The sequence below is a fragment of the Physeter macrocephalus genome, unplaced genomic scaffold (genome assembly GCF_002837175.3).
Source record: "Physeter macrocephalus isolate SW-GA unplaced genomic scaffold, ASM283717v5 random_4, whole genome shotgun sequence".
NCBI lineage: Eukaryota > Metazoa > Chordata > Mammalia > Artiodactyla > Physeteridae > Physeter > Physeter macrocephalus.
The window spans coordinates 275,283-300,000 of NW_021145290.1; the positions used below are offsets into that span (position 1 = coordinate 275,283).

General features: G+C 58.2%; 1 protein-coding gene and 1 non-coding gene across 8 annotated transcripts; both read right to left on the reverse strand.

Annotated features, from left to right (window-relative positions):
* Nucleotides 1–21: 21 nt before the first annotated feature.
* On the reverse strand, nt 22–24,704 carry MYO9B (myosin IXB). Of its 7 annotated transcripts, XM_028483050.2 has the most exons (26): nt 23,362–24,704; nt 22,169–22,291; nt 21,225–21,305; nt 19,301–19,411; nt 17,753–17,875; nt 16,605–16,754; nt 16,355–16,521; nt 14,816–15,679; nt 14,023–14,095; nt 13,753–13,874; nt 11,850–11,983; nt 11,378–11,568; nt 10,037–10,135; nt 9,753–9,926; nt 9,602–9,643; nt 9,288–9,399; nt 8,450–8,523; nt 7,732–7,924; nt 7,493–7,621; nt 7,188–7,293; nt 6,774–6,905; nt 4,849–4,972; nt 4,295–4,342; nt 3,805–3,947; nt 2,976–3,103; nt 121–2,855 (listed from the first exon to the last, which is right to left on the reverse strand). In XM_028483050.2, the coding sequence occupies exons 2-26, from the start codon at nt 22,250–22,252 to the stop codon at nt 2,440–2,442; spliced, it is 4,020 nt and encodes a 1,339-aa protein (XP_028338851.1). In that variant the 5' UTR covers nt 22,253–22,291; nt 23,362–24,704; the 3' UTR covers nt 121–2,439. The 7 variants fall into 7 exon arrangements, with proteins under 7 accessions (XP_028338854.1, XP_028338851.1, XP_028338852.1 ...); XM_028483051.2 differs by having other exon boundaries at nt 22,169–24,704; XM_028483053.2 differs by lacking the exons at nt 121–2,855; nt 23,362–24,704 and adding an exon at nt 22–114 and having other exon boundaries at nt 21,225–22,258.
* TRNAW-CCA (transfer RNA tryptophan (anticodon CCA)) lies at nt 6,015–6,087 on the reverse strand. Its single transcript has one exon. It is a non-coding gene; the product is annotated as a tRNA-Trp (tRNA).
* Nucleotides 24,705–24,718: the final 14 nt, after the last annotated feature.

The window sequence follows — 24,718 nt, forward strand, 5'->3', positions numbered from 1 at the left end:
CTCTCTCGTTCTTGTTTGGGCGTTTGCTCTCTCATTCTTGTCTTGTTTCAATTAGCGGCGCCATCCAGTCCGTATTTATTAAGGACTCAATCGCTTGCTTATCCTCGCGAGCATCTTAACGGGTTGAAAGGGTCGAGTCCTTCGTTTCAGGCCCACGTGCAACGCGTGACATGCTCATTACTTCCCCCCCTGCTCAAAATTCCTCCCTCGCTCCCCACTCCTTCCTGGGTTCTTCCCACACTGAGCTCTTCCGCAGCCAGGCAGCCTGGGGGAGATTCTCCTGGGGGAGAGGTTCTGACCTGGGACTTCGGAATCCAAGACTCAACGGGCTACGATTTCCAAACTTTTGCAGCTATGATGTCCCGTCCCAGCCCTGACTCTGACTCCACCTCCCACCGTGGCCTTCTGCGAGTTTCTTAAGTTTTTCTGGACCTGTCTCCTCCCTTGGGAAACTGGCCGTGAGGCAGTGACATGGGCTAAACCTGGGAGTGAAAGGTCACGCCCAATGCCCAGACCCCCATGGATGGAACCCCCCCCTGCGTCCTCAGGAAGCCAAGGCCCCTTGTTCGAGTCCCCCCTCCTGGAGTGGACAGGGTGAGGATGGGGGCTTCACAGGGACTGAAGCCTGGCATGCAGCCCTTAACCATCTCCCCATCCTTCAGGTCACCTGTGTCCAGGTCACACCAGTGGGCCTGGTGCCCTGTAAAGTACCATGGATGAGACCAAACTCAGGGTATTGATAAAGGGGGCTCTAGAGGCAGACAGGGCAGGGTCTGAATCCCAGCCCCACCCCACTCCAGCTGTGTGGCCTTGGACTAGCCCGCCAACTCTTCCTTGCATGTGCCATTGAAACTCCGGTTTGTCATGGTCTCCAACTCCCCCGCCCCAAAGGACCCACCTGCCAACCAGTTCCCACAACTCCCCATCTGGTTGCAACCTGGGAGCTCTTCTGTGGCGGTTGGCGGTGGTGGTGGTAGTAGTGTTGCTTCTGGTTGTAGTGGGTCCACCAGGACTGACTCCCCACGCCCCACCCAGGGTGGATGGCCCCATCAGTTGACATTTAAGCCCCAGCTGGGGAGAGGCTAGGTGTGACAGGAGGCAGCTCCCAGGACAGCAGACTCCTCACTGAATGTGGTTCTGCCAGGAGCTGCCTGCTTTCCCAGCTTTCTGGATCAATAAAAAGAACTTCCAGCAAAGCCCACGTCCCTTGTGTGAAAAGTATGTGTCAAATTCCAGCAAACAAACAGCAAAGTCGGTTGGAGGAACAAGGCAGCTCCTTCCAGGCAAGGGGCCCAATCCCTGCCCTGTACCCCTCCTGGCTGAGGCCACAGGGCTGACCCCCACCCGCCAACCCCTGCTCTTTCAGCCTGGAGCTGGCCTGAGTAGGAACTGCATGCAGACACCTCTCAGGCACTTTTTTTTTTAATTTCACATGGCCTGTGGGTGCCTCTTGTTCCAGACCTGGGGCCATGTGTCCAGGTGTCTGGAGAGTGGGCTGAGCCTAAGAGGGGAGCCCCGCTCCGGAGATGCCAGATGTCCTGGCTGTCACTGTAGACTTGTAGGAACATACAACCCCAGGCCTTGCCCTCCCCACCCATGAGTGGTCCTGAGTTGAGGGCTCCTGTTCTGCCACATGGGGTGGGCAGTGCCAAGGGTGGCCTCCTCCAGCCTCCTGTGTCCAGGGCACAGTGGACCAAGGAGTGATGGCCACCTTCGAGCCTCCCTGGGATGTGAGGTCTGTGGTGCCTGGAGTGGAGGCTGCCTACCACCTCGTGTCCTGGCTCCAGCCAACAGTCTTGATCACTACGGAAGGCTCACTGTTCCCTCGAATGCACGTCGGCCAGGTGGCCACTGCCGGGCCAGAATACGAGTCCAAGACAGACTTGGGGCAGTCGGGCCACAAGTGTCCAAACCCCTCGTGCAGGGTCCTAGCCCTCAGACTGTCCCCCGAGCTGTCCCTCAGCGTGGGTCTGAACCTCCAAAGCTTCGCGGCTGTGTGGCCTTTACTCTGAAGACTCATGTCCAGGTTATAAGGGAGATGCAGGGTGTTAATATAAAAGTTTGTACATACACATATAAAAAAAACAATTTGGTCTTCTGTTAAGGCTGTTACAGTTTAAAGTTATGTAAACCACGCCCAAAGAAACAGTGACCAGAAAAACGTACGAAAGGGGAGCTGGGAGATGCCAGGCTGCCCGCCATGATGCGGCGCTCTGGGCGGGCAACTCCGTGTGATGTAGGGGCTCAGCAAGGGCAGCCGGGCCTCAGCCAGCCTCTCCCTGCCTGCACTCACTTGGAGTCGGTGCCCACCTCACATCGCTCTTGGAGCTTTTCATTCCGGATCCTTCTCAGACCACTGAATGCTGGCTCTGGAGCTCTGGCACCCAGCTCTGGCACCGGGCCGTCCTTGGATATGCGGACTCTGACAGCTGTGGGCCCTCAGCCATTGGCCTGGCCCGAGGCAGGGGGCAGGCAGTAGGTTGGGGGGTCCGAGTACCTCCGCTTGGTCCCGGGTGGCCGGTCGTCCTTGTCCAGGGGCTCCTGAGGGCCCTGAGTGGGCAGGTGAGTGCCGGGTGTGATATACACAGAGTGTACCTGGTCTGGGCGGCGAGCAGGTGGCTCTCGGCGCCTCACCGGGGTGGCAGCTTCCTGGGCACCTGGTGCCCGGCCAGGGAGATAGGAGGGCAGGCCGGGTGGGAGCTTGATGTTGGCCGTGGGCATGATGGGGGTCCGCCGGGGGGTCTTCACTCTAACCGTCATGAAGGACGACGGCCTTCGTCGAGGAGGGGCGGCCGCCTCGGGGAGGGGGCTCGGGGTGGGTGCGCTGGGGCAGGGGAGAGCAGGCGCGAGGGGCCCTTTTGAGAGACAGATGGCAGGGTTACTGCAGCTTCAGGGCCGGCAGACGGACCCTCGCCCGGGGGCCTGCTGGGTGTGGACACGGGAAGGAAAAAAGCAGACGCTACCTTAATACTGACCTTCCGAGGCCCCCCGCCCAGCCCGCTCTTCCAACAGGCTCTCGGTGCTAGCTGATGTCTCTGAGTCCAGGTTCTCCTCATCGGAGCCCCGAGGGTCCAGCTCTGGCAGCCGGTACGTGATGTCCTCCCTGGGGATGAGAGGGTCACAGTGTCCAAGGCTGTTCCATGGTGGAAGACTGCCCCACGGAAAAGTGCCAGGCCAGTAGGGGACAGAGTAGGTCATCCTGGTCCTGGAGGGGACTCCCTGACCCCAGCACCCCAAACCCAACCCCAAAAGCACACCTGGCCCAAAATGCCCCTGACTCAGTGAAGCTCATATGAGGAAGGTGTCGGGCTGCTGAGGGAAGCCAGGCATCTGGCCTAGTACTCAGCTAGCGAGGGGCTCCTGCCTCAAGACCTTTGCACATGTTGTTCCCTCTGCCTGGAGTGCCCTACCCTATTCCTAAGTCTAGAATGCCCGGGGGGCCTCGATTACACCAGTTCTCCTGGCATAATTTTTAAACAGCATCTCCGTTCATACTTCCATCTTGACAACAAACTGGTGGATCGCCCTAGCTAAGGGCAACTTTAAGACAAAGTTCAGGCATCACCCCTCTGTTTCCCTTCTCTCCCTATGGGCCACCGTGATTCCCTGTGGTCAAGCCAGGGGTTTAACGAGCTTAGGCTGTGTTTTAGGACAGCAGCACCCCGTGAGGTGGGCACTGGACCGCGGGACTGAGCCTAGCCCATTAGCTTCCTAACAGCCAGATCCCCTCTAGTGGGGGGGGGGGCAGTGGATGGGGGCTGGACAGGGTGGCTGAGTGTGGCAAGGGTTCGGAGAGACACTTGCTTCTCCTCCTTGATGGACTGGATCCGCTCAATTAGGATCTCTTTCTCGCGATCCTCTTCACCACCGGCCACTTCCTCCTCTGGCAGCACCCCCAGCTCCTCCAGGCCAGCGCTGCTGCTCATCCGGGTCTTGGGATTCTTGATCTGCAAAGAGAAGCGGCAGGTCTGGCCAGCCCCTCTGCGTGGGTGGGGGTCAGTGCTTGTGGATGGAGAGGGTGGTGCAAGCAGCTCCGGGGGAGGTTAGTTCTGACATGGATGGTAGGCTTAGAGAGGCTTCTCCGGGGATCATGCAGGGACCGAGTGGCCGGCACGTGGCTCATTAGTCATCTTCAGCACAGGCAATCAGCAGGCAATGGGTTTCCCCCAGCATGCACTTCCAGAAGGTTAGGACATGCTCGGTCTATCCTACGAGGACCCTAGGGGTTGAGAGGAACCCCAGCATGCACCGCACTGGGAGACATGCGAGGAGGACCCACCGTACGTGTACATACCAGGACCCCCTCATAAGGAGACGAGAACCCCAGTTTGAGAGGCCAGGGCTGGGGGAGAGATGAAGAGTGGGTGACCACACAGGGCCATGACCAGGGCACAGGCGCTAGTCATGGGCATAAGGCCACGTCTGACTGTCGGGACAAGGACAGGATCCTCCCACAGGAGCCCGGGACCGGCCCCTTATCCCTCTACCCCCCACTGTGAGGCCACTTCTGCTGTGGCAACGATTCCCTGTGGGCAGGGCCCAGGTCAGCCGGGGACATGGCTGGAGGAGGACCAGGACCACCACCAAGTAGGTGACAGGACACCCACTGCTGAGAGTGGCAGCTGGCCTTGAGGCTGAGCTAGGATGGTGGTCTTTTGGCCGAGGTGAGGAATCAGCCCGTAAACATGCTGCCACAAGGCCCCAGGTCAGGCTGTCGGTGGCCCAGGGTGTGCTGGGAGAGTGTGCTGGACAGATAAGTGAGACCCCGCCCAATGTCCAAACCCCGCCCACCGGTCCCCACTCCCACAAGGCCCCGCCCCCACCGAAGCCCCGCCCTGCGTTGCTCACAGCGTTTTGTCGCAGGAGAGAGAGCCTCCGGAAGGCGATGCTCTCGGCAGCCTCCAGCTGGGTGATCTCCTCCATCTTCACTTTGTACTTCCTCATCTGTTCTTTGATCAGCATCTCCACGCACCTGTGGAGAAGGCAACTCAGCTACCGCCTTGGGGGGTATGGTCAACATGGGGGCCTGCATCTAGGGAGATGCTGGCCCGAGACTGGGGCATGGTGGCTGAGACAGAGACCCAGACACCAGGCAGGGCCACGGACATGGCTGTGGCTCCCATCGTGGCCCCAGTTCACTCACTGTGTGACCTCGTGTAGCTCACCCCACCTCTCTGAGCCTGAATCCTTGTCTTAATAAGCCTCCTCGTTTGAAGGAGGAAGTACAGTACCATGGAGGTTGGGTGATTTGTCCCAGGGGCTGCAGGCAGCTGGCCCCAAGGGCTCTAAAACTGCACTGTGACCCAAGGCACATCTGTTCAGTGGTCAGGGCCAGCCTCAGTGGTCAGTACCGAGGCAGGGAGGGTGTGGTGGGACCGGATGGTCTCAGCCTGGATGGAGAGGCAGTCGTGACTCAGGTTTCCCATTGTCATGACCACTTAAGAAAAAAAAAAAACAAACTCAAGGAACATGCTGGAAGCAAATCCGTCAACAGCATACCGCTGCCCAGGTAGTGTCAGGGCCACACTGGACTCTCCTCCACTCTGCCTACCAGCAGCTGTTCATTGATCTCTTGAGTGTGGCCCAGGGTGTGGGGTGTGCACTGTCAGGCGTAGCCCTCAGGCCTTCCTGTGTTTTGCCTCCTGAAACCGCTTTGGGTGACAGGTTCTTATTTTTACAATTCGAAAGTCTAAACAATGTCCTTTTAGTGATGGATGTCTGCTGACCTCCTGAGTTCTTTTTTTCTTTTTCTCTTAATTAATTTTTATATTTTGGCTGTGCTGCGAGGCATGCGGGATCTTAATTTCCCAACCAGGGATCAAACCCGTGCCCTCTGCAGTGGACGCGCAGAGTCTTAACCACTGGACCACCAGGGAAGTCCCTTTCTGAGTTCTTTTGAGGCACTTCCTTTTTTTCGTTTGTTTTTTAAAAAAAAATTTATTTATTTATTTGGCTGCGTTGGGTCTCAGTTGCGGCACGTGGGACCTTAGTTGTGGCATGCATGTGGGATCTAGTTCCCTGACCAGGGATCGAACCTGGGCCCCCTGCATTGGGAGCATGGAGTCCTAACCGCTGGACCACCAGGGAATTCCCTTGAGGCACTTTCTGAGAACATTTTTTTTTTTTGAAGCACTTTCTGAGAACTTTCGAAGATCGTTTGCGGGGAAGAAGGAACCTTGTGACAATCGCTTCTGTTTGCTGCAGGCTCTCACTGCTCCCAGAGGCTGGGAATGTGGGGCTTCACCATCTGCCCCTCACCCTGGACAGAGGATGAGGGATTTCTCCCCTTTTTTGGTTTTTCACCCTCAAGAGAACTCAGAAGTGATGCTCTTGCTGCTTGAGGAGATGCTGCCAGGTCTCCACCTAGGTGTGGGCATGTGTGAGCCCTACGACGCCACCATGAGGCCAGGCTGCTTCTTGTCCCTCGTCTGTCAGAAGAGCCCTGCTCGCCGCTCACAGCAGCCAGCGCACATGCAGACTTTGTTAGAAGTTCGGTTTTAGTACAAAAGTCACGTGTGTTCATTAGAAAAGAAAGAAGGGTGGAGAGACCAAACGAAGTTTACCCAGGACCCCAGTGCTCAGGACACCTCCCGGGGCCGTTGTGCTCGGGCTATGTTCTTCTAGACTTTCCTCTGCAGGCACATTTACACACTGCGGAGGCCAGGCCAGTCCCGGGATTCTGGAGAGGGCTCTCCTCTTTCGTTGCGGGATCCCTGGCTCGGCTGCCCTGAGCACATGTTGCGGGGTGGCGGCCAGCCGGTCCTGGTACTCACGTGGTGATTTTGAGGACATCCTTCATGCTGGTCAGCGGGTCCGAGTTGTCGGGGCAGCGCAGGAGGCAGGGCGCAAAGATGATGGCCAGTGCGCTGGGTGACATTCGGTTCACGTCCTCAAGCAGGGCCACCCTGTGCAGCAAGCGGCAGTTAGGGGGTGGCCACAGGGAGCCCCAAGACCAGAGTCCAGATCCCGGGAAAGTGCTGCCGCAGCCGGGAGGTGAGAAACGCTCGCTCCTGCAGGGTGGAGAGGCGCCACGAAGAAGCCGGGGGCCCCCTCCTGGACCCCCCCAGTATGGGCTCACATCCTGGTGTGGAGCCACCAGAGAACGCCAGCCCGGGGAACACCGTGGTGGGGCTCTTGCTGGGACCCCACCCCCCAGAGAGCGGGGCGATAGGAGGGCAGGCACTTGCTTGACCAGGTGGAAGATGAGCCTCTCCAAGGAGTTGTGGTTGGCTTCTGGCAGGTGCTCCAGGACGGCGTAGATGGCGGCCAGCTGCTCCTGCTTCTCTGGCAGCTCTAGGAGGGTCCTGGGGGTCAGCTCCCTGTGGCCCTCACCCGACAGGCCCCAGGGCGCCGGGGAGCCTCCCACTGTCTGGGGCCCGGTTTCTCAGCTGGGGGCACGGGTGTCCGTCCTCCCTGACTGGCCACAGCACATGCTCGAGGCTCTGACCCCCGACCTCGACCACCTGCCGGCTCTCGCCACGGTGGGACTCACCGACAGCGCGGAGGAAGTCGCCGTACTGGGCGAAGGTCATGAGGGGCTCGGGCAGCTCCCGCAGCCACTGCTTGAGCACCCCGGTGATGGCGTGGATGGGAAAGTTCTCCAGTTTGACTGCCGTGGGGTCTGCGGGGAGGGCGCGGTGGCCGGTGAGCTCGGGGAAGGCAGGAGGGCTGAGCCTGGAGCCCCACGCGGTGCCCTCCTGCCTTTGACACCTACCTGTCCGCAGCACCCACCTGTCTGCAGCGCCTGCCGGAGCTCCCTTGTGCGGTTGGCGGCACCTGACTTGCGGTAGAGGCCCTCGGTGTACAAGCCGTGCATCTCCACGTGTTCCAGAAGCTTCTCCAGCACGATGGGCACTGAGACCTTGTCGCTGGTCAGGCTGTCCACGCACACGCCAAAGTGGCCCGGCTCAGTGCCTGGCTCGATCTGCGACAACAGGGATGGGGGTGAGGGTCAGGCCCGGGCTGGTTGTCCTCCCTGTCACCCCCCCGCCAGCCCAGCTTCCTCTGTGGCCGCCTTCCCCCCCCTGCTCCTCGTCCTCTCTTGCACGGCTGCCAGAGGTGCCGGGCTGTGGAGGTCCGTGGATGGCTGCTGGCAGGGGGTCCCTGTGTGAAGTGCCACAGTCCCCTCCGCCCAGCTGATCCTGGCTTGTGCCAGCCCATAGAACCCCGCCTTCCTTGTGCAGGGTTGGGGTTTCCTTCCACCTGGAGGAGGGAAGAGCAGGGCCAAGGCCTGGGGTGCACACACAAGCCTGGCCCCAGCTTTGGGGGGTCCTCTGGGGGCTCTGATAGGACCGGGGTGCACTCTGCTTCGGGACCAGCCCCTCCCACCAGCTCCATGCTCCCACCTGACACCAGCCTTGGCCTTGCACCTAGCATACCCTCTCCTCCACATCTCTCAGAACGGCCTCCACCAGGTGTTCTGGAAAGTTCCCGGCCCCAGTGGGCTCACCTTCTTCCCACTTGTGTAAGAGCAGTAGGTCTGAATCTTGTGCACACACTTCTTGTGGCAGGTCATCTTGCACACTAGTCGGTCACGGTGGGGGAGGGGGAGAGGGTGGTCACTGACAGCGCATCGGGGACCCATGGGTCCCGTGGCTGCCTGTCCCCGTGTCTCAGGACAGTGACAACTGCCTGGATATTTACGATGGACACGGAGTGGCGGGCTGCTCCTCACACAGGGGCCAAGGGGAGAGGTGACCCTGGCCTGAAAAGAAAGCCAACCCTGACTGGTCCTGGCAGGAAAACAGCAGTGCTAGAGGCCTGCCTGACCCAGCCTGGGCCCCTGGGGGCTGGCTGGCTTCCCACCCGACCTTGGCCACCTCCTGGCTGCCTGACTGTGGGCCAGCTGGGTCACCCTGGGCTGCACCTGTCTCTCAGGGTCCCTGTGGGGACTGACTGGCCTCGCCTGGCACATGGGGGAGGGGCCGGCACTTCAGGCAGCGAGAGCAGCATGAACAAACACCCGGAGATAGGGCCCAGGGTGACTTGCCCAGGTAGGCGTGCAGAGGGGAGGCTGCGGAGTTGGGGGGGGGGCCTGGGGGTCAGTTGAGGACCGGCCTCTGCCCCGGCGTGACAGCGGGGTGTTTGAGTGGGTGAGGTGCGGCCTTACTGCCCCTGTAGTGAGGGGCAGTGCTCTGGGAGGATCGGCCCTGTAGCTGGGGTGAAGGCCCGGGTGCACCGTGAGGGGTTGGGGACATGGTGGGGGGTCAGAGGGTGTGCGGTGGGAGTCGGGGGGCCTGGGGGGGGTCAGGGGCGCGGTGGGCGATCGGTGGGCGAGGGGCACTCACCGCTGCAGAGCAGGGCCTTGTCCATGAGCCAGATGTAGGAGAGGCACTGCTCGCAGGACTGGGGGATGCTAACTTGGTAGCTGGCGAACACATGCCCGTTGTGCTGCTGGACCTGGAGCAGTGGGGGAGGGGGGCCGAGTGGGAAGGTGGACCCCCAACGGGGTCGCCACGGGGCCGCACAGTGGGGACGCCGCCTGCGGCATCTCAGGACCGGAGGCCCTTAAGGCCGGGTAGGAAAACACACGCCCGCCCGCGTGCCCACGCGCACACACAGACACGCGCACACCCGTGCACGCGAGAACACACATACTCACAGCACGTTCCTGCTTCCGCTTCTTCTTCTGAGCTTTGCTCTGCTGTGAGGGAGCACAAAGGCCAGCTCTGTGTGGGGTCCCCTGGGGACACGCCCACCCCAGCGACGTCCAGGCACCGGGACCCTCCCTCGCCTGGAGCGGTAGCACCCACCTTGGGAGGCTCGAAGTCGTTCTTGGTGTGCCCGCGGGTGAACTCGTCCAGCAGCGACTGGAAGAGATTGAGGACCAGGTTGGTGTCCTTCTCGCCGCGCTCGGCCGCCAGGTTGCTCACGACGATCTGGTAGTTCTCCATCAGGTCCTTGTAGCCGACATGGATCTTCCCGTTCTGTGGCAATGCAGGGTGTGACCCTCTGTGAGACAGACAGACGGGGGTGCCCGGGGGAGGGCATGGGGTTTGCTGCGGGGGCCCTCCCTGGGGCTGGGGGCTCCACGTACAGGGACGGAATACATGGTCTTGAGGTTGCTTCGGAACTTCTCGGTGGCTTCAATGAATAAGCTCTCGATGGGAGTCTTCTGGGAACGCAGGTCATTTATCTGGAGAGGAAGGGAGAGATGTGCTGACCCCATGTTACCTCAGGCCAGGCATCTGGGCGGCCATAGCTCTGCCCTCTCCCAAGTCCTTCCCTGGCTCCCCTGGGCTTGCAGGGAAACATCCCGGCCCTCTTGCCAACACTGATGTCTCGGGGATCACTCACTGTGGGTGTTGAGCGGCACCCCTGGCCTCCCCCACCAGATGCTGGTAGCTTGTGAGGACCAAAAACATCTGCTGATGTTGCCATGTGTCCCCTGGGGGCAGACTCACCCCTGGTTGAGAAACACTGGTTTAACTGGGGCCCTTCCTGCCGCCCCACCCCGGCGCCCAATGCCCGGCTGTGCTCTAGGACGGGGGCTGCCTCAAATGGCCTGGTCATTTCACCATGCCTCCACCCCTTAACTGTCCTTGTCAGCCCGCTGTCTCCCTCTGAAGCTCTCAAACACCACACTGTTTGCTGTGGGACCGCCTGCAGCTGGGGCCATGAATACCCTGAGTGCAGGCTGTGATTTCTTCACCTCTGTCTCACACGCTAAGTGCTCAATCATTGCCTGGAACCGAATGCATTTTGTAAAAGTGTGTTCTAAATAAAATAATTTGTTCGCGGTCAGCTGCAGCTGAGCAGCAGGACGAGGAAAGGTTGCAGGACCTTGGAGCAGCCTGGCAGGACTCGGTGTGTCAGGTGCCTTGCCTGGAAGATTATTCTGGATGCTAGTGTTTCCTTTTTCTCACGTGGGTGAGAAAGTGGGCCACCGCCCCCAAGGGACGCTCTGAGACAGCAAACCACGTGTCTTTAAACAGCGGATCTCAAACTTGGGCAGGGACTGCAGGACAGAATGCCTCTGCTGGGCGCCCAACCCATGTGTGCACATGCACGTGTGCTCTAGATGATTCCGGCAGGGGCGGGGGTCCCAGAATCAGGTGATTAAGGTGTGACTCGCTTCCACACGTTCTATGCGGCCCCCATAATGAGACACACATTTTGTAGTAAAATGTAAGCATCCCCACCGAGCAGGATGAATGTAGGCTACAGGCGATCTCTCGGGAACCCCCTGCCAGGTTTTATAGAAAAGCAGCTGATGCCAAACTTAGGAACAAGCGTGTGGTTTCCAGAACTTTCTGTGTGTTGGAACCGTGGACCTGGACTTTCCATTCCCGCCTGATAAAGGCTTTGGTGTGACGGTCTGCAAAACTGCCAGGTGGAGATGGCCCTCTGGGGAGGCCCGGGGCCCCAGCTGGCCCACCTTGTTGAGCAGGAACTCATCCAGGTACTTGAGCTCGTTGGCGTTGGTGATCTTGCGGAACACCGACTCTCGCCACTTCTCCGACACCGTGATTTTGCCAATCTTGAGGTTTCGGTTCTTCTTCCCTTTGCCTCCTGGCTCCTTGGCGTGCTTCTCGCCGGTGGCGTGGCGTTGCTGGTGGCTGGAGGGGGCTGGGGAGGGGGGCGGGAGGCAGGAGAGGCTGGTAAGGGCAGTGGGTTCTTGGGTAGGACTCAGGTTGGCCTCTGGGGCATGGTCACAAGTGCAGAGAACCAGGGTCCTGTGCTGTCACACACTGAGGTCTGCAGCCAGAGAGCACCTCCGGGGATGGAGACCAGTCCCAAAGCCCCGCAACCAGGGCTTGGCCCACAGCTAACTCAAGGCCCCATCTGGGGACGGTTCTCAGGGGCCCCAGTGGCTCTGCTGTCTGTCCCTGAGGCTGCGGGAGACCAACCTTCTAGATTCTTCTTCATGGCGGCGGCTTCCAGTACGACTTGCCCGGGTACTGTGTTCTCTGTCTCCTCTGTGCCCTCCAGGTTGTATTTCTTATCCTTGTTCTTATGCAGGAAAAGTCTCTTAAACGTGGACCTGTAGGACAAAGTAAGGGATTCCGCTTAAGCCTCAGGAAATGAAGGCAGATGTGAGGCCAAAGCAAGGGTCCACTTACTGTAATGAGAAATAGCCCTTTCTTGGTTATCATTGGAAGGGGATGCCACTAAAAATACGGTTGATCTGTGTGAACTGACAGGGGAGTCGGGCAAAAGAGCGGGATGCTGAGCAGATGTCACAGCGTGACCCCATTTTCATATTAAAAAAAATTACCCCCCATCCCCTCCCCCAAGATTTTTTTACAGGCACAAGGTTAGGGGAGAAAAACCTCAAAGAATAAATACCAAATCATATACTATGGATACTGGGCATGTGATGGGGTGAATGATGGCTCCACCCACAAGATATGTCCATGTGCTAACCCTCGGGGCCTGTAAGCATGATCTTATCTGGGAAAACGGTCTTTGCAGATGTGACTAAATGCTATGGACTGAATATGTGTGTCCCCCCATATCTGTATGCTGAAGCCTAACTCTCAGTGTGATGGTATCGGGAGGTGGGGCCTTTGGGAGCTGATTAGGTCATGAGGGTGGAGCCATCATGAATGGGATTAATGCCCTTATAAGAGACTCCAGAGAGCTCCCTCACCACCTCCGCCATGTGAGGACACAGCAAGAAGAAGGTGTCTATGAATCAGATACCAAATCTGCTGGCACCTTGATCTTAGACTTCCAGCCTCCAGGTCAGTCTGTGCTGTTTTGTTACAGCAGCCCGAATGTACTAAGACAATAAATGAAGGATCTCAAGATTCTGAGTCATCCTGGACTACCCAGATGCGCTCTAAAGCCAATGACAAGTGTCTTTATAAGAGACAGAAAAAGAGAAGACACAGGGGAGAGACGAGTGTCATGTGAAGACAGAGGCTGAGATTGGAGCGGGGGGTGATGCAGCCACAAGCCAAGGACTGCATGGAGCCCCCAGAAGCTGGAAGAGGCAAGGAAGGATCCTCCCCGAGATCCTTTGGAGGGAGACACGGCCCCGCCCACACCTTGATTTCACACTTCTGGCCTCCAGAACCAGAGAGAGTAAACTCCTATTGTTTGAAGACACCCTGTTTGTGGTACTTTGTTTTGGTGGTGGTGTCTCCTGAAAGTAGGGGGCTCTCTCTTCCCACTGCAGCCCATTCCTCACCGTCCTCAGGCTCCCGTCCTGAGTTTAGGTCAAAGCTCCCCTGTCCCAGGGCCCAACCCCTCTGCTCTGTGAACCACCTAGAGCACTGTGGCAGAGGCTTTCTGGGGACAGAGCCTTGGCCCAGTTTTTGCTATCTAAAGACCAAGGAGGGGTTCCCAGATGTGGGGATGGAGGATCTGGGAGCTGGTTCTCATTCCATAAACAGCCAAATGGACACTGTCTGTCTGGCCTCAGAGGAGGTGACCCACACTGGCTCTAGGTTTCAATGGGAATCATTTCACCCCAATGTGGCCACAACCCGAGCTCCGCATGGGTTTCTCCTCACAGAACTGCTAAGCGAACGTCTCCCCAAAAGAGCTTCATATAAGTGCAATCGGCTTATGGGAATTTCCTGGTGGTTCAGTGGTGTGCTTTCACTGCCAGGGCCCAGGTTCAATCCTGGTCAGGGAACTAAGATCCTTCAAGCCGTGCGGCCAAAAAAAGAAAAAAAAAAAAAAAAAAAAAAAGGGAGAAAAGTGTGATCAGCTTAGGAGATCAGAGTGCTCTGGGACTGGAGGACCTGGACACCCTGCGTGTCCTCTGGTGGCCTGAGCCCACACCCAAAACCCCACACTTACTTAGAATCGACGGAGCCTGAGGACAGCCCAGCATCTGTCCCCAAGGATGCGTCGCCCGACTTCTTCTTCTGGATGGCCAGCTTCTTCGTGCTGGGCTCCCCGTCTGTGGTTTCTGCAGAAGGCTGTAGGGGAGGGGGACTGGGTAAGCAAAGGCAGGCGCCCTCTCCGGAGGGAAGGTGTGGGCCCCGGTGCTGCCATGCATTCTATCCACCATTCCCTTCTGGTGGCGCTTGGACCCTCAGGGGTGAGAGCTGCCGCCTAAAGCTTTACCTGAGTCTTGGTCTGGGACAGGGACGAGAGGAGCTTGGAGACGTCGCTCGTGGATAAGGAAATGCGCCTCTCCCTGTGAGATCACAGAAATGTGGCTTTTACTGACAAGGGTGAGTAGGAGACATTTGAGGTTGCCCTGACTGAGTGGGACAGGGTAGTGCTACTGGCATCTGGTGGGTGGAAACCAGGGATGCTGCTCTGCCCCCCACGGTGCCCAGGACGGCCCCCACCACAGAGATCGAGACGGCCCCAGGGGTCCACTGTGCGAAGGCCGAGAAAGCCTGTCCTAGCAAAAGGCCTGCATCTTCCTCCATCTCTTTATTCCTTTGGACAGGCAGCCCTCTGGGACAAGGGGCTGGTGATTTGGAGTCACCGATATTTAGCCAACTGGGGTCCAAGTGTGTCGAGAGCTGCTCTTTCAGCCTCTGGGTGTGTGTAATCACTCCCACTGTTGATGAGGAAACTGAGGTCCAGGCAGGCTGGGGAGGGGGGTGGACCTCAACTCAAGGGGCCACCTTCCACAAGGCTGGAGGCTTTCTGTGTGAACTGGGCTCATTTGAACAGGAGCTTCAGGGTCCCCGGAAGGTGCCTCGTCTTCCCTGAGCCTTTCCCCGCCCCCTGGCCCCTTCTTCCTTGGGGCTTCCACCCACCTGCTGTCAGCTCTCAGGCACAGAGCCTCACGCGTTTCTGGGATGCATGGTGCTGACCCGGTCCTGCTCCAGGCTTTGGCTGTGTATCCCCCGACCCTGCCCGCCCACCCCAGCCCTTGGAGAAAGGAGGGTACAGGGCTTACTCTGTGGGCGTGAGGGCGACCCCCTCGGCCCGGTGCCGCTCGCTGAGGTCCAGGGACTGGCTCAGCATGGTGCTGGGGCCAGCGGTCATCAGCTTCTTGCCCCGCCACAGCTCCACGGCGCTGGCCAGCCGCTCGGCGTCTGGGTCCCTGTACCGCTGAATCTGGGTGGAGCCTCCTGGGCTCTCGGGCCTGTCCTGGGCCCTCGGGCCAACCCCCGGCTTGCTCTTGTCCTTGGGAGTCTCCGGGGTGGCACTGGGGGCCAGCATGCCGACCCTGCTGTCCAGGGCCAGGCTGGTGGGTCGTTCCACGTGGCCGAGCCTGGGGCTCCCGCCCTGGGCTTCAGCTGAGACCGGGCTGCCCGACGCGGGCTGCGGGGGCTCCTCGGGCTGCTTTTCAGGAGGAGCCATCCCTGTCTCCGTCCTTGCGTCCCTAGGGCTTTCATCTTCTCTGTCCTCCTTTCTGTCTTCTGGGAGGCTCTCTTGTGGCTCTGGGACGGCCCTTCCGGAAGGTTCTCTGAGGGCGTGCTCTTCCTTACAGGACTGGATGTGCTTGTTCTGGAGCTTCACGTGCTCCAGCCCCCTCTGCCGGCGCGACTCGCGCTTCTCCCGGCTGCTGGGCACTTTCTCGTGACTTTCGGCTGCGTTTTTCTGGGCTGGGGGCGCCTTCTCCGGTTGGGAGCTCTCCACGGGGGACCTGTCACTGGGCCACACCTCGGGCTCCAGCTCCAAATGCTCGCCGTCCTTGGGTGGTTCTGGGCCCTGCGAGGGTTCCTGCCCAGCTGCCCAGCCCGGCCCGGTCTCTGCGGTTTCCTGTTTGGCGGCTCGCTGGGCTTCCCTCTCCCTCTCTGCCACCATCTGGCTGAAGCTGGTGGGGGGAAAGTGAAGGGGGTGCTTTCAGGAACAAATCCACCCAGGGCGTTGGGGACCCCTTTTCTACCTGCAGGTGCAGGGGTGGGGGGCCAGGTGGCATGTGGAGAGACCCTGGCCCTCAGAGATGCTTCTGGAAAGGCAGAACCTCCTCAGCCAGGGAAGGGGAGACACGGAGTGGCCTCTTGTTGTCATGGCCACCTCTGCCTGGCTGGTTCGGGGGACCTTTATTAGGTCTGTTGTGGGAGGGATCTGTTCAGAACCCTCTGAATTCCTTTGGGGTCCCTGGCCTGGTAGATTCCCAGGCTTTGTGTGTGAGCGGGGTGAGGGGAGCCCCCTGATGGCTGGTCCTGGTGGCCTGAACCCTCCAGCTCTGAATCCAAGTGCTCTGCCAACCTGCCTGGGGTGGGCAGGTGCAGTGGTGGTGCGGGGGTCCCTGGCAGAGACTGAGTACCGCCAATGGTGACCTGGGGTTTTGCCAGTAGGTGCCACCTACCAGCCCTGGAGCGTCTCTCTAGGGTCCTGTGTGCCCAGACGGCTAGATGCCTGCCAGCCCCTCCTCAGCCTCCCTGTGTCCAGACAGCTCCACTGGCCAGATGGTGTCTCAGGCAGCCCTTGGGTGAGTGGAATGTTCTGGCGGTGGGGGCGGGGGGCTTGGTCCCATTCTGCTCACCTCCTGCGCTGCAGGTGCCCCCGGCAGAGGCTCTGCAGGCGGATGATGCTCTGTCTCTGGAGTTGGTAGGCTGCCCGCTGCCGGTAGCTCCTCCACGCGGCCTGGAGGTACACTGCTGCCTGCGTCCTCTCCAGTGCCCGGCGGACGCGGTAGGACCGCCAGCAGGCCTGAGAGTGGAGGGGGCATTCAGGGTCTGGGAGGGCGAGACCCTGGCCACCCCCGCCCCCGGCCCCATGGGCCCCCTCAGGACCTGGATGGTGACGGCCGCCCGCCTCATCTGTAGGAAGTGCCTGCGCTCCAGCACCATCCGGAACCAGCTCTGCAGGAGCAGGATCTTCCGCACGACCTCCCGGTGCAGTGTCTCCTGCAGGGCCTGCCGCTCCGTCTCCTTCAGGAAAACCTAGCAGGGAGTGGGCACAGGAGGGGTCAACATGGCCTCCAGAACCCCTGTACTCGGCAGGTCTGCTCAGCCCACCCTGGGAGTGCGTGAGACCAAGCTGGTGTGCTGACTGACCTGACCAAGGGGAGTTTAAAAATATATATATATATTGAGATAGAATTCCCAGAACATAAAATTAACCATTTAAAGTGAACAATTCCGTGGCATTTAGTACATTCACAATATTGTGCAGCCATCACCTCTATCTAGCTCTGGAACATTTCCAGTCACCCCAAAGGGAAACTCCGTGCCCATTAGCAGTCATTTCCTAATCCCCCTCCCCCAGCCCCTGGCAACCACTAATCTGCTTTCTGTCTCTATGGATTTACATGTTCTGGACATTTCATATTAATGAGATCACACAATCTGTGGCCTTTTGTGTCTGACTTCTTTCACCCAGCATGATGTTTTCAAGGTTCATCCACGTAAGCGTGTATCAGGGCTGAATAATACTCCACTAAGTGAATGGCCCACGTTTTGTTTATCTATCATCTGTTGATGGATACATGAATTATTTCTACCTTTCGGCAAGTGACTAGTGCCGCTATGAACATACATGTACAAGAATCTGCACATCTGTTTTCGGTTCTTTTGGGTTGATACCTAGGAGCGGAATTGCTGGGCCACATGGTAACTCTATATGATTAACTCGTTGGGGCGCTGTGAGGAGACTTGTCACATCTGGTAGAGCCCTGTTGGGGAGCTGCCAGACATTACAAAGGTTACTGACTGGTTCCTGAACATCCTGTGCTATGGTGTGATGGTCTGATGCCTGAGCCCCACACCTTAGGTCTGCCCCTCTGCCTTCCAGGAAGAAATAACATGCTGGGCCCCAAGAAACGCACTTCCTCAGCAGAGCCCCTTATTTTTCAGTGAGTGGCTTGGGCTGTGGGCGGACCCTGTGTGTAGCAGAAAGTGGGGTACAGTTTGCAGCCACCCTGAGGGGTGCAAACACTGACCTTGGTCTTGCCGATCTGGTAGCTCCTCTTGTCTATGTCCATCTTCTCCAGCAGGGCAGAGATAACCTCCCTGCAGGGCTGGGCATTCTTGGGCAACAGTACCTGGAACTGCTCCGTGAAATCCTGGGTGATTTTGTTCGAGAAAGGAAAATCTGCGTGAGTGTTTCTGCCACTCAAGAAGACGGAGCTCCAGCAATTCCCTGGTCAAGCCGAGTTTCTGAAGGCAAAACTTGGTTTGATGTGAACAGTACTGACAAAGCTAAAATCTTGGACTTTCTGAAATAGTCTAAAGCTTAAGAAAGACTGTTGCACACATAGAGCACCGATCTTTCAGTCAGTCAGTGAGTGACCATCGAGGACCTGCTGGGTGCTGGCGTTGTTGGGGGGCATCCAGGAGATGGAGCTGCTCTTGGGGGGGCCCACAGTCTGCCTCATTAGAAGGCTGAACCGTAGCTGGAGGCATGTCCCCCCACTGCCCTCGCTTTTCTGGCCGCATTGCACGGCATGTGGGATCTTAGTTCCCCAACCAGGGATAGAACCCGTGCCCCCTGCGGTGGAAGCGTGGCATCCTAACCACTGCACCACCAGGGAAGTCCCAAGGTATGCCCTTTTTAAGTAAACAATTACGCCAAATTTTTAAGAGCCAAGCCATTAATGAGACACACCAGGATTTTCTCCCTTTTCGGTAATTTGCCTTTCCTATTTATGCAGGATCAGAAAGACGATATTCCCATTCTGTGGATGAAAAAGGGAGGCATGCCACAATGAAGCCATGTCCCTGAGGCCATACGGGTAAAGCCTGAACGGGGACCAGGTGCTGCCACCTCTGGTTTCAGGCCCAGTGCTCACTCGAGCGCCACACAGCTGCTGCCAGCTCCCAGCATGAGCCAGGGGTTCTCAACCTGGGCCATGTTGACCCCTGGGGACATTCAGTGATACATGGAGACATCTTGGGTTGTCAGAACTCAGAGGAATAGTGTTCCTGGCATCTTGCGGGTGGAGGCCAGGGATGCTGCTCAACACCCAATGATGCACAGGGCAGCCCTCACCACAGAGAATGACCCAGCCCCAAGTGTCAATGGTGACGTGGTTGAGAAACTGCTGTAATTTGGTCTTCACCAATTTGAGGTTACTGGTGATCTTCTGTGTTTCTAGAAAGCCCAGGGAGTCATCTCTGAAGTCATCACCTCCTTGGGCCTCAGGTTCCATATTGGGAAAATAGGAACCAGGGCCCCCTTGCTGCTGGTTGACAGAATAAAAGAGCTGGGTATAAAAGTGTGTATTACAGAAGATGCTCAATAAAGGGCCGAGCTGCACAGGGATCTGCTTTTGCAGTTCCCTCTTCCCCACTTGGTTTAACACACCTCTTGCGAGGAACTATGTCCCCCACCGTGAGAAAGAATGATCTGGTACAAATGCCAACAGTGCCAGCCAGTGTGGAGAAACCCTAATGGAAAGTAACGTGCCAGGCTCATGCTCCATAGAAGCGCTCTTTCTGGAGGTGGCTAGTGTCCCAGGCAGCCACGCGTGTGCACGAGAGCATCCTACCTGGAACGTGTACTTGGCGCTGTAGCCTGACCTCCGGATCCGCACGGTCTCCAGCATGCCTGTGTAGCGCAGCTGCTGCAGCACCAGCTCATCATCGAAACACAGCTCTTTCTGAAACAGGATTGAGCAATCAGGGCAGATGCCTGCAGGTGGCTGGGGACGGGATCCCTGGGAAGAGGTGTCTATTCCCATGTGACTGCCATCCCTCAGGACTCCAGATACTGATGCAGTCAGGGCACACCTGTGGGCTGGGGCTGATCTGGAAATGTCCCCAACCTGGCAGCCGTGGGCACCTGGAGGCTCTGTTTTTTTTTTTTCCCTTGCTCCAGACATTTTTTTTGGAATAAAGACATGGGGCCACTCAGCAGTGATGCCTAAGGCATTCATCTCTTCTAGAAAACTTGGCCATCTGATCTGCTCTATTCCCTGTTGTCCGGGAGACAGATGCCACTTCTCACTGCCTCACTCAAGATAATTTGCTGCAAAGAGTTATTTCCTAAAGGCCCCTTTCCAAACCTGTTGAACTCATACCCTGTGCCACGTATCAGGGTGAGTAGTGGGGATTTGGCAGACAGAACACACTGCTGGGCCCCCCGTGGGAGGTGTCACAGGAGAGGGGACCGTGGGCTGAGTCCTGAGGGCTGAGTAGAGGACGGGCGGGGGGGCGGGCAGGGAGCAGCTGGGTGAAGGCCCGAAGGAGGAAGGGGAAGCCGAGGGGTGGACAGGGATGCAGGGAGATGCTTGCTGCTGGAGGGGTGGGGGTGAGGGGGGTGAGGGGGAGGAGGGGCTGAAATGAGGCTGGATCAGTGAGCTTCCAGCCCAGAGCTCAGGGGCCTGGACTCCATGCTGGTGGGGGTTATTTTAAGTGGATGGAGGGGAGGGAATGGCATGAGGGGAGGGATGTCATGATTGGGTTGCGGGGTGGGGGGTGGGGGCTTCTGGTACGTGGTGGGCTCTTGGAGACAAGGGATTCTACTCAATACACTAAAAAGCATAGCATAGTGCCCCCTACAGCAAAGAATGATCTGCAGGCATGGCTCATGTCCAAAGCAGGTGCTGATGGAGTGTTTCCCGAGTTGCCCAAAGCTGAGGCAAAATCCGAATGGGTGGAGAAGACAGGCCTGATTCTGCTGCTGGTGGAAGGTGGGGAAGGGGGACAGAAATCTCTGAGACGCCACTGGGGGACCAGGAATGGGAAGGGAGGGGAGACAGGGTGAGTTCAGGTCCTCGCCTGGGGACGGAAAGCCATGGCACCTGGCAGGGCCAAGCTGGGCTCTGTACGTTAGCAGAGCGTCCCAGGAGCAGGGGAGAGGCAGGGAAACAGGAAGAGTGGAGACAGAGGGCGTGGGTGAACAGAGTCACCAGGAGGCACTTGCTCAGAGATCGGTTTGTGCCTGGGAGGGAGCCCAGGTCCCAAATAGCCTCCAGCAAAGTCCCTGAGGGGATGGAGTGGCCAGTGGACCCCTGGGGAGAAGGAAGCCTGGCTGCAAGGGCTGAGCCCGCCACTGTTGGCCCCCACTAGTGCTCTGTCTTTCCAGAAAGTTCAGTTGCCTGACTTCAGCCTCTCCCTTCCAGCACATTCTCTGCACTGATTGCCTTTGGGATATATCTGAAGAGCACCCCCGACCTGTCCCTCTTCGAACAGACTTTCTCTGGGGCCCCGCCATGTTCCAGAGGACGTCTCTATTCTTGGCTAGTCAGCAGGTTGCCCTTGCTGCCTCCTGCTGACCCCCGTCTACCCCCAGCCGGCTACAGCACACGTTTACAGTTCCCGAAACCTGTGTGGACACTTGCTTCCTTGAGGACTCTCCTGACCAACCTTCCCCGCTCCCAGCACCCCCCGCCACCCAACAGGAACACCCCCTGCCGAGCCACCAGACCTCGGCTTGGCTTTCACCTCCCCCGAGACGTGGGAGCCCCTCACCTTCTCGGCGTTGGAGCGGATGCAGCGGATGAAGAAGGGCTCTGCCTTCCCCAGCGCCTCCAGGAGCTTATTAAGGGATGTCTGGGGAGAGAGGGGGAAGGTGCTGAGCTGCGACCCCCAAGGACACACTCCTCGGTGAGAGGGGAGCCAGGTCACCTGCCTGTATTGGCAGCGGGGCATCTGTGCTGATGTGGGACATGGGAGGTTGCAGCGGGACATTCTGACCAGAGGCTGTGCTACCCCGGGGAGCCCCCAAGGGAGCTGAGGGGTCCCCCTGGCTGAGAGCCACCATCTTCCCAGGGCCATCCAGCTCCTGCTTCTATCTCAGGTGAAAAGTGGGGGGAAGGTGGTGGAACCAGATAGACTCTTTCTAGGGATTTAAAACACGGGTCAGCCTCAGAAGGGACCATGGATGCAGTGGTTTTAGTCTCTGGCCTGCTGCTTCCAAAAAGGATTTGTGGGAGTTCCTACATGAGGTAATTACACACAAAAAAGGGCCAGCGGCCATTGGACCCCACTGAAAAAAAGAAAGAAAGTGTCCCTGAGCTTCCTGGCAACCAGGTAAAAAAAGGGAAACATGACCTAAGGACACAGTTCGGTGGTCACTTCAACTCACATGCTGATTCATGACTCTTTTAACTTGGTGGTTCTCAACCAAGGGTGATTCTGTTACCCCAGGGGAATTTGGCAAGATCTGGAGACTTTTTGGTTGTCACGGCTGGACAACGCTACTGGTGTCTGGTGGGTGGAGGCTAGTGATGCTGCTTAGCACCCCACAACTCATAGGACGGCCCCCACCACGGAGAATGACCCAACCCCAAATGTCAAGCTGTGACGAGGTCAGGAAGCCCCGGGATAACAGTAGGCTGCCTGTGTTGGGTTTGTTTTGACCCAGCCACGTGAGTGTCAGGCTGAGTTCAGCACCGCCCCCTTGGGCCACCTACCTGGAACTGGGCGCTGATGCTGGGCGGCTTCTTCTTCTTGTGCAGGTGCAGCAGGGACTTGGTGGTGCGGTCGTGCAGGGTCATACTGATGATGAGCTTCAGGGATTTGGAGTCCAGCAGGTTCTAGGATAGAAACACAGGGTCCGGCCTGCCCTCCCAAAGCCCCAGCGGGCACTGGGAGGCCTCTCGGACGTCCCCGGAGCCACAACAATGCCCCTCCCGGGTAGCAGCTCTGAGGCTCAGTCTTAGGGCTGTGCTGTCAGAGACAGGGTGGGGGCAGATGGGCCTGGTGGCGGTGACAGGGGTACTGGGCCTGGGCTGTGTCCTGTGGATGGTGCTGCCTCCGGGCGGGCTGATTACAGCCTCTTGTGGCCCGAGTGCCCAGAAGCCAAGAGCTACGGAGTGCTGGCTTCCTTCCTCGCAGCTCAAGGGATGCCAAACACCTCGTGTTTCCACGTGCGCTCATCCGGCCAGCCCTCGCTCATGGGCCAACCTTACTGTCGCTGACGAGGGGGACTAGCGCTGTCCCACCTGTTGGCCAGATTGAGGGGTTGCTTTATATCTCCGTCTGCACGCTGTACGTAGAGACTAGACAGAGCGTCTGGGTGCACTTGACCCAAGGCCAGCTGCTGGGGTCTTGGCTGCCAGCGGTGCAAAGCTGCCCCCTTCCTGACAGGACCACTCTGGCTGAAGGGCCTTCTCTCCCTGGACGCCCACGAGGTGCTGCAGCCATCCCGCCCTCTGGAGGTGGCTCGCAGCTAAAGACCCCTGATGTGGGGATATGACAGAAGGGTCCCATCGCCTCTTGGCGAGATAAGCTCTGTGGTAAACACTCCTGGGCTCCCCGGGGGATCAGGCTGAGCCCACCTCCTGGCTCAGTCCTGACCCTGCCCAGACTGCTTCCCCCTCCCTCCCCCGCTTCGGGTTTCTCCCGGGAGCTCCCCCTTAAACACCACTTGTGCAGAGATCCCCGTCACAGGCCCTGCCTCTAGGAAACCCAAACAAAGACACCTCTGTATCATTTCAACAGGAGACACTGTTTTCTAGAGGGGAAGGGGGAGATGATAGGAAAGGGAAGGAAACAAAGAAGCTTGAGAAGTTAAAAGTCACCTCCCGCCCCCCGCCCCAGTTTTCCAGAAAAACTTGAGCCAGGCGCTTGCAAGGCAGTGTCAGACGGTGTCGCACGTGTTTACCTTTGGAATGATCTGCTTTTGTTTGATACCTTTACTTTTCCTGTCAAAATATTAAAAATGGTTTTGTGAACAAAAGGAACACGATGTCTGGATCTGGGTTAGTTCAGCAAGCCACACCTTGCGGGTTAGATGGAGTGAGAACAGAGAGAGGAAGAGAGTCCAGAGGCACAAGTGCAACGGGGCCGCCGCCTCGCCGGGGACCTGGTGGGCTCCCCTGCACATGTGTGGGGGGCTGTCGCTCCTGTGACTGTGCACACCGGCCTCACTGGGCCAGCGGCTGCCCCTGGGGTGGCAGGAGCACCTGGTCTGGGGGCCACTTGGACGTCTGGGAGCAGAAAGGGCGGCTGGTCATCTACAGGGCAGAGCACAGGGCTGGCTAATGGGGGAGCTGGGATCTCACAGGACGATGGTGGGATGCCCCCAGTGGGGCTTCGGGGGATCCCGCGAGGCTCTGACGCCTACCAGGTGTCCCAGCTCTATTTGCTACACGTTGGCAAACATCAAGCCGGTCCACAGAGACCCTTCCGACCCCGCCCCGGCAGCAGAGCAAGGGTCTGTCTCGCAAAGAACTGAGATGGGGCCTGGGTAGGGGAGCCTTTGGACTCGAACTGGCAGGAGGTTAAAAATGAAAGCTGATCTTTTGGCCAAGGGAGGGGCGATGACCCCTACACTCTTAGACACTTTATGGAATCTTGCAGAGGAGAGAAAGATTTTTTTAAAAATTGCAGCTTGGCCTGTTTTTAAGACCCACTGAGGAAATGGTCCCCCACAGATTTGCAAGATGCTCGGCTGTGAGGTTCACCGTGTGTCAGGTTTCATGTTAATCCCGGTGGGGTGGAATAAGGCATAATAAAAATGACTTTGCAAACAGGCTCCACGTCAGGCACAAGCTTTGCTCTCTGCTGGCCTGAGCCCCGAGCGGTTGCTTGTGCCCTTCGGTTGAGGATGCTGCCCACCTGGTATGTGGGTATGAAAATCACCACTCCTGCTTTGCAGACAGAGGCCAAACGCTCAGAGCACTCAGGTCATGCAGTGAGTTAGTGGGAGGTCCGAACCTAGTCTGTGTGGTTTCTGGCCCTTTTTATCACATCACGCCCACAAAGCAGGGTCACGGGATGCGTGGAGGCCCGCAAAATCGCACACCCTGCTTCTGACGGCTTCTTTATAAGCTCACAGTGGCAAAGGCGGGGGTGGGGCGAGGGGAAGCAAGCCTTCCTCTGCACATTTGGGGGCAGAAAATCAGATGCTTCGTGGGGGAGCATTCCTGTGAAGCTGTGCTGGGCCCTGGGGAGCTGGCAAGGATTTGGGTCACAGCGCAGACACCGGGGAGGGAGTATTACGAGGACCACTTAGCGAC